Raw genomic sequence first — 8,269 nt, forward strand, 5'->3', positions numbered from 1 at the left:
GTACACTTACAGATATACAACATCAGGTTCTGATCGGGAATTTTACTGTAACAGGACGTGAGCTGATCTAAGAAGGCTACCTGCATGCAAAAATATTTTGAAAGAATAGAAATTTCATTCATAATTCATAATATGCAGCCATTTGAGCTTTATCTTATGCTTAAAGTGCGTCAAAAACCATCCATGTCTTGTTGTGTTGATGAATAGTTTATAACTAGGCAGTTTGTTGCATCTACTTTTTGATAGGTTTAGTAGCCTTGTGTATTTACAAATTTCAAGATAGTCATCTTGCTTTCTCATTCTTTGTGTCCTGACTTTTTGTTGAGTCATGCATATGCCCCTTTTCTTTTCAGCCTTTATCTTGTCTCTTCTTTAACCCATCTCTCTCTCTCTCTCTCTCTCCCTCTCTCTCCATCTCACTCTGGGCTAAGCTCAGGGAATCATGTGGAACAGTGCCTGGGGGGCTGGGGGGGCAAAATGAGAGATTCAGTTTCAGCCTGATGATGCCACTTAGCCATTAACTATCTCCAGCAAGTACCCCCCCCACACACCGCACCACCACCACTACCACCAACACCAGCCCTCCTACCCCTCCTACCCCACACCAGCCCTGCCTTTATCTACTATTCATATCCGCCAACCCCTCCCCCTCCGCCCTGCTCTGTTTCCCACCCTTTCTCTCTCTCTCTCTCTCTCTCTCTCTCCCTCCCTCCCTCGTTGTATGTGTCACCCTCACTCACTGACATACAGAGGCACACAGAGTGAATGGATGAGTGCAAGAGCAGGAAGCACAGAGAGAGAGAGAGAGAGGGAGAGAGAGAGAGAGAGCGCGTGCAAGTGAGACGATCCAGCGCTCACACTTTCAGCTCATACTGAGAATAGATGAACTGCAGATCCACTGCTCTCCAGCTTCATATGGAAGTGTTGCATTCCCTGCTTTCCTTGTTCACTTTGACCCGGGACCTCTTTATTAATTGGGATATTGTAGTGTGACATGTTGCCCTCTTTCCTTGGGAGAATCGTTACTTTTTTTGGAGTGTTTATGCATGTTTTCCTTTCGTCCGAGACTCTCGGTGCACTCCTTGGGGAATGATTAAGTACTGAGGACCGAGGAGGAGGATTGCCTGCCTGCCTGCATGTGTGTGGGACCCTTACAAAAAAAAGAAATCTAAAGCTGATCAAGTGACTTGATAGAGGAAAGAAATTAAAGTACTCTTTGGTCTTGTACAATGGATCTCCCTCCATTTAGAGGTGAGTGCCCTGTCTGTGCATTCATTTCCCTTTTTCTAATTAATGTCCCACTTCATATGACTTGTAGACTTTGGATTGTCTGTTTATGTCCATCTATGAGTTCTGTAAGTAACTCGTCCAGTTTGGCGTCCTGAATGAACACAGCAACTCGGACACAGCCCCATGCATGCACGGGACTCTGGGCATGCAGGGGTGGCATTGATTGTCCTCAAGGTCGGAGCTGTCAATACAGCCAGTTTGGGCTGGCAGAGATTGAAAGAGTGGATATGAGTGGACTGGAAAAGCTCTGATGAGGGGCTTTTGTATGTTTGGTGAAGTTTTACATGGAACGTGTTTCCAAAATTGTGTTTGTAGAGGTGTAGGGAGTGAAAATATATCTAGATCTAACTAGAAATTTACACTGGAAGTGGAGTTTAATCAAAACAATACATTCTCATCCTCTATTGTTGTTATTATACTTACATATTTATACATAGTTACTATGTATACTATTGTTATTATAGAAATACATTTCTATATTATAGAAATACATTATGTAGTATTATAACAGTATAGAAGAAATGTTGTAGTTTTTTTTTTTTTTTTACTGTAGTATTATTTAAACACACATAGATACACTTTTTCCTGGTATTTTAGTTTTTGGATATTTTTGTTCATCCCTCTGACATGTACCACATATCTCTATATTGCTTCTCATTTTTCCTCTCTCTCCCACCATTTCCCGCTCTCTCTCTCTCTCTCTCTCTTTCTCTCTCTCTCTCACTCCCGAACTTGCTGGTGTCTATTTCAGTCCTTCCTGGGGGTCGGATTCAGCACATCCGGAATCTCATACAGTTTATTGTCATGCAATCCTGCTGTGTCCCCAGAGGTTCCAGAAGGGGCTGACTGACAGCTCATGGACAATTTTGGCCAATCAGCTCCGATTCAGCACCAGCCAATTTTTGCAGCACAGCCCCAGAAAGAGATGATCGAAATATAAAAACAGACATTTCTAATAAATTAAGCCAGCAAGTTTTGATGGTTTTTAGTTCTAGCAGAAACCCCAGAGGTCACTGAAAGCTCTTCGCTAGTACCTAACGAAGTGGCTCACATGCTATCAGCTACATTTACATTGTCCAGTGACCCTCGGCAGGACGGCTGTTTTCCCTTTGCTCGTTTGCCTCCCGTCTCCTCTCTGCTCCATGGTTTTGAGTTACTCCCAGTCAGTGGTGTGTGGTGATTGTTATGAATAATATGCGCTCCTCATCCTCTTCCTGCCCAGGATCAGGTTACTCTGGCCACGGATGTGTGCAAGGTACCGGGTGCAAGGAGCCCTGGGGCAGAGCCGCAAGGCACAGCTCACTCAGCACTGATACTCCCAGAGCGCAGGGGCCTGTCTTCAGGTTACTCCTCATGGCAGGCAGCACTGAGTAAACATGGCCCACTCTGCCATCTCACTGTTTCTCTTTCTCTCCATCTCTCCACACACATCTGCCTTTCTTTCTTGCTCCCATGCACTCTCAGACCTGGATGTCTTGACCTGAGACAGGTGTTTTGTTGAGGATTTGCTTTTTCCAAACACAGAATTTTTTTTCCCAGGCTAGTTGGCAGTCACACCCAGTACATATTTGTGATGTGATGGAGCACTTTGCTTGATAAAAGTACAGTAATGGACTAGTATTTTATAATCTAATGTTAGCATGAAGTAGAAATGCCGGGGGGCTATTCACTCAGCGTGGTAAGAAATACCAGCATCCATCAAGGGTGATGCTAATTTGATCCATTTGACCTGTCGACTTGCTTGGTGTGTAACTGTTCTCTGCGTCCATGAACTGACAAATTGTTGAATCTTTCAGACAGAACAAAATCTCTAACCAAGCAGAAAGTTATGCTGTATCTGAATGCTGGGTCGCAGAAACAGATCCCAAACGCTACCTGGAAAACAGCTAAACTTGGCTGTTCTGGGTGGCAGAGAAAGCATTTGAGATCATCGCACACCACCTACTTCTTATGGATGTCCCTCATAATGGGGACCAACCAAACAAGCATGCACCCTAGTACACCCCAAGCCCATTTCCTGTGAAGTCCCACCTCATTGACTAGAAGTTCTTTTAGAGGTCGTGGTCAGAGATTGAGAAGATGTAATCTGAGCTCAGCGATCAATAGTTCAGTGCACACACTTAAGAAGCAAGAGGTTGCTTCATTGTCCACCAGGAAACCAACATTTTGTAGCAGTCATCTCCAAAGCCAGCAGCAGTTGACTTATTGGGGATTGTGTCACATTTTCAGCTCTGCTTTAGTCAATGTTCAGACATTAGCAAAGCATCTCCATTTGGCCTCACCCTGCCATGCGGTCTGGGTAATCTGGAGCTGACAAGTGCTCTGGGACATGGCAGAGAGTGGTAAAGTGCTCTTTGCAGGGGTTGGGGAGGGGGTTCATTGGGCTTCCTGATGTCAGCACCTTGCCGCCTCTGCTGCTGGAGTGTGGCGTATTGATCCGTTGGCACCCTGGAAACGCAGACAAGGTCTGGGGCTTGGATGGGTGTGGAGAGTGTGAGTCCCACTACTTCTGGAGTAAGCTGTCTCCTTTAGGATTTATTTTACTTTATTTAATTTATTTATTTTAAGTCTAACAGGGAAGCTGACAGAGGTAGGGCTGAGTTAGTTGGTAGACAAAAAAAAAAGAATTATACCTGTTACCTATTATAGTTGGTCCCTTTGAAACCCCTGAAGGTTCCACATAGAACTCTTTAACAAAAAGCTTTCCTTTTCTCAAAAGGTTATGGGTAAAAAGATAGAACCATTAACCAGCCAAAGAAACCTTTTCTAAGAGTGTAGCATAGAGTAGAAATACAGAGAGGAAAGTTGTGTCTGCAGAATTCATACAAGGACATCCCAATTTTTGTACCCAAACTCATACTAATCTGAAAAAAGACAGTACTTCTAGCTGTCTCTAATATGTTGATTGAAATTTCACATTTAGTATTTGACTATTTCTCACATTTGACATTTAGAGCTGGAGTTTAGACTTTAGAGTGAGGCTCAGTTTTTAAGAAAAGTCAGTGGAAAGTTTCAAGTAAACTTAAGTGTAGCCTGAAGTGATAAATGCTCCCAAGTGCTGACACAGTTGAGGAAAACCACATGGAAAGGACATGTGCAAATGCTCTCACAAATATGCAATTTAAAAGTTCCTGACATGACACAGATGAGCAAACCCAAAACTTCCTCTCTGGCTTGTCCACAGATGTGTGGTTGGCTGGAAGTCCGGTGTTGTTTGTGAAATCAGGCCCCAAATAATGAGCTCATGGAAATGAACAGCAGGCCCCTCTAAACAATTAGATGGACTGATAGGCCCTGACTGCTGCTCTCTGCTGGATTTGATGTAATTACTCTCCAGGACTTCTTTTTCCTCCTCTGTGTAATTTGAAAATGCATTTTGTACTTCCGACCTGGGCCTCCTTATCTCGACTTTATGGGCGAGTGGTGGGGGTAGAGGATGGATGCTATCTTACCTCTTTTGCAAGAGCATCCACCGATTTTGCCAGGAATTCAGCTGACTGTGCCCCGGATACTTTGCAGACTGGGAGCAGACATTGCTTCCTCTAATTGATGCCCCTGTGTATGGATTTCCGTTCCTGGTTACGTTAGACACGGCTCTCCTCTTCTGTGTAATCTCTTCATCGAGCAAATGCTTCTCCATTCATTCTCAAACCGTCTTTGTGAACACTGACCTCCTTTATGCATGCTCACGGGTCTCTGTTGTGCAATACTAAGAGTATGTGGCCGAACAGAGACAGCCTGGGAGGTTTGTTAAATTTGTGCATTTAGTTTATTTAGAGTCTTGAATGCACAAAACTCGAATGCAATCCAAGTTCCTGTTGGGGTATGACATCGAATAATGCAAACAGTCTGTTTCTCAATTCCAGGATGCTGATGTTTTCCATGTACATTCCACTAACCATGTTGTTCCTGTTTATGGAGGATAAGGCTTAACAAAAGAAAAGTTTCAGGGAGGGGCCATTGGATTCCTCTGAGCAGCTGGGGAAAGGATGCCTCAGGACACTGACACTGAGTCTTATGGGTTCCCCTGTTTCCCACAATTTATTGCTGTCAATTTCTCTGCTCAGATTCTCTTCCCTTGTGTCAACAGCTGTGTTCACCAGATGCTAAATTACAGTGTGATGCCAATAGCTTTATCTCCATCCTCTGTGACTAATAATAGATCTAGTCTCAGTAGTAGACTATGTAAGTGGTGCTATGTGTGCATGAGTTTTGGCTGTTCTCTCCAGTACCAGTATCTAGTGCATTGAATTAAACTATTTAGTTTTTAATGACAATGTTGTATTATGGTGTCTTCCAGGTTTATCTGATGTGCCGTGATTGGTGCGAGCCTTGTATCCAAGTCTCTTCCCTAGTGGCACTGGTGACATTATGGATTCAGCACCTTCTCTCAGGATGGATCGTGATGGTTTGGACCTCCAGCAGGTCACTGTGCTGTCCATAGATCAGATCCGTTTGATAAGGGCCAGCAATGACTATGTCGAGCGTCCTGTAGCACTAGACCCCACTTCGCAGGTGGGTGTCTTCTATACACACGATGAAAGACATCCTCAGATGCCTCGCAGTCAGAGTCAGCACCAACATGCCCACCTGGCTCACCTGAGTCGCTCTAGTACAATCAGCTCCATGTCCCGTGGCAGTGCTGCTTCGGACCAGAGACTTCTTTCAGGATTAACAAGTTCCCATTCCGGATTGGCCTCAGTAGTGCGTTCTCAACCCAAGGGCGATCTGAAACCAGATTCGTTAAGTAAAGGCTTGGCTGATGGAGAGGATTTAGGCTTACATCTGTTCATCTGTGAACGCTGTAGCCGCTGCAAGTGCCAGGAGTGTTGTGCCCCTCGAAGCTTGCCCTCTTGCTGGGCCTGTGGCCAGCGATGTCTGTGCTCAGCCGAGAATGCCATGGAGTACGGCACCTGCCTGTGCTGTGTGAAGGGTCTCTTTTACCACTGTTCGGCAGACGATGAGGACAACTGTGCAGACCGACCCTGCTCCTGTGCCCCGGCTCATGCCTGCTCCCGATGGAGCACCATGGCTGTTCTGTCTCTCTGCCTGCCCTGCTTGTGCTGCTATCCTCCTGCCAAGCTTTGCCTCACTATGTGCCAGCGTGGTTACGACCGTGCCACACGACCTGGCTGCCGCTGCAGCAACACTAACACCGTGTGCCGCAAGATCTCCGCTTCTAACCCTGCACCTTTCCGCAAGACTCTAGACAAACCGGTATGACACCAAGACGGCACTCCTTCTGTGATCCCGTCACTGCATTCCCCCTTTCGCATTCCCGAGGATACCATGAAACACTGAACTTACTCACCTACACCCAACCAATCAGGCCTAGCTACATTACGTGCAAGAAAGGAAGCTTATTGATTAAAAAAAAGTGTTGTCTATTTATTTATTTATTTGACTTTCCTGGCTAAGACAGGTAATGCTGTCCATATGTAACCTTTTACAGGGAGTAAGCTATCAGAACAAAAAAATCTGGTGCTGCGTTGGGTAAAATGCATCTTCCAGGCACAGTGCCAGGAAATCATCTTCAGCCATACTGCGTGGACAGTGTATGCAAAATGGCTGATGTTTGATCCAAGGGGGACGTAGACTCCGAGCCAAAAAAAAAAAAAAAACATTGAGTACAAACCATTTTGGACACCAAAAAAAAAAAAAGGGACCAGATGAAGCTCATTCAGGAATGGCTTTTGAGAGGTGGTTACATGAAAGGACATTGGGCATGTGTGGATATGAATGGATGGATGCACCTGAGAGAGCGAGAAAACGAATGTGTGTGTTTGTGTTTGTGTGTGTGCATGAGGATGCGTGTGAAAGACATGTAAGGTGTATGTGCATGCGTGCGCAGTCTCAGGCCTCTGTCTGCTCTCAGCAGAAGCATTCCTTTTTTATTTTTAGAGAAGCTGCTCTGAAAGACAAAGTGTCTGGTCAGGTTTCCAGCTCAGGGCAGCCTGACGCCAGCCTCTCCCAAGCGCTTTCGCGTCCTCACCATTCCACCCCCCCCCACCACCACTACCATCCCCACCCTCTCGTCTGCTCGTCTCATTCCTGTAGTGGGAATTTTTGTCCTGTGCTATCTCCAGCTGTGCTATGGGACCAATTGCAATTCAGTCATCATACATTCCCCCAAAAAAAACCTCTGACATGGACTCTTGTCTAATTTTTTTCCCTGCTGCTTTCAAGATAACATGTTACACCATTACTTAGAGAACTCTCAAGCAAAAAATTGTCAGAAAATGTACCGGACCACATAAGGCCATAGTACAAAGAAGGAGCTTTGGAGCACTGCTTCTTTTAAGATCATACTCATCCATGAACAGCAAAGAAAGCTAGCCGGGAATATGCTATTCACACTATGGCCATACATTTCTAAGCACTTTGGACTTCACTATGGATCGGCTCTTTAGCCGCTAATCACGTCCCTGGTTGATGGGAATGAGAGCGTCGAAGAGCCCTTTGTGTCCTCACACAGGAAGAGGGGACTCCTTTGAGACAAGGCTCGAAGTCGATTGCCTTACCAGAAAGAAACAGAGCACCATACTTGGGAACAAGGTGAAACAGATGCACTGATATCCAAAATTGGGATGAGAAACGAAATCAAGAAATCTGTTTCGAGTGTGTATGTTTTTTCCCCCGTATATGCACACTGCTCCTTGTTGTTAGAATTCCTTTGCTCTATTTTTCTATCTATGTAGGATTGTTATTGTATTTCTATTTTTATTCTATTTGGTTTAATCTGGGTATTATTGTTACCATTATTTTCTATTACCATCGGAAAATTAACTTTAAATCACAGGCCTGTCTAACACTTACAAATTAACTTTGAAGCGGGCTACATATTATGGAGGAGAGGTCTTTTGTGGTTCCACACAAAAATTTTGTTTTACATTACAGTCACACTATATGATCACCCTATAATGATCTGTCCTATAATAATTACTGTGTAATTGGGTCGTATTTTTTCACTATCACAAAA

At 44.6% G+C, this 8,269-nt stretch overlaps 1 protein-coding gene across 1 annotated transcript; it reads left to right on the forward strand.

Moving 5' to 3' along the window:
• The first annotated feature begins 736 nt into the window (after nt 1–736).
• LOC113541715 (protein sprouty homolog 3) lies at nt 737–6,958 on the forward strand. Its single transcript, XM_026938849.3, has 2 exons — nt 737–1,251; nt 5,591–6,958. Exon 2 carries the CDS (start codon nt 5,662–5,664, stop codon nt 6,511–6,513), a length of 852 nt encoding a protein of 283 aa, XP_026794650.1. The 5' UTR covers nt 737–1,251; nt 5,591–5,661; the 3' UTR covers nt 6,514–6,958.
• Nucleotides 6,959–8,269: the final 1,311 nt, after the last annotated feature.

This window comes from Pangasianodon hypophthalmus, chromosome 15, assembly GCF_027358585.1.
Source record: "Pangasianodon hypophthalmus isolate fPanHyp1 chromosome 15, fPanHyp1.pri, whole genome shotgun sequence".
NCBI lineage: Eukaryota > Metazoa > Chordata > Actinopteri > Siluriformes > Pangasiidae > Pangasianodon > Pangasianodon hypophthalmus.

What these genes read in the sequence shown, in the direction of transcription:
- LOC113541715 (XM_026938849.3), top strand. Translation starts at nt 5,662, where the DNA reads ATGGATTCAGCACCTTCTCTCAGGATGGATCGTGATGGTTTGGACCTC.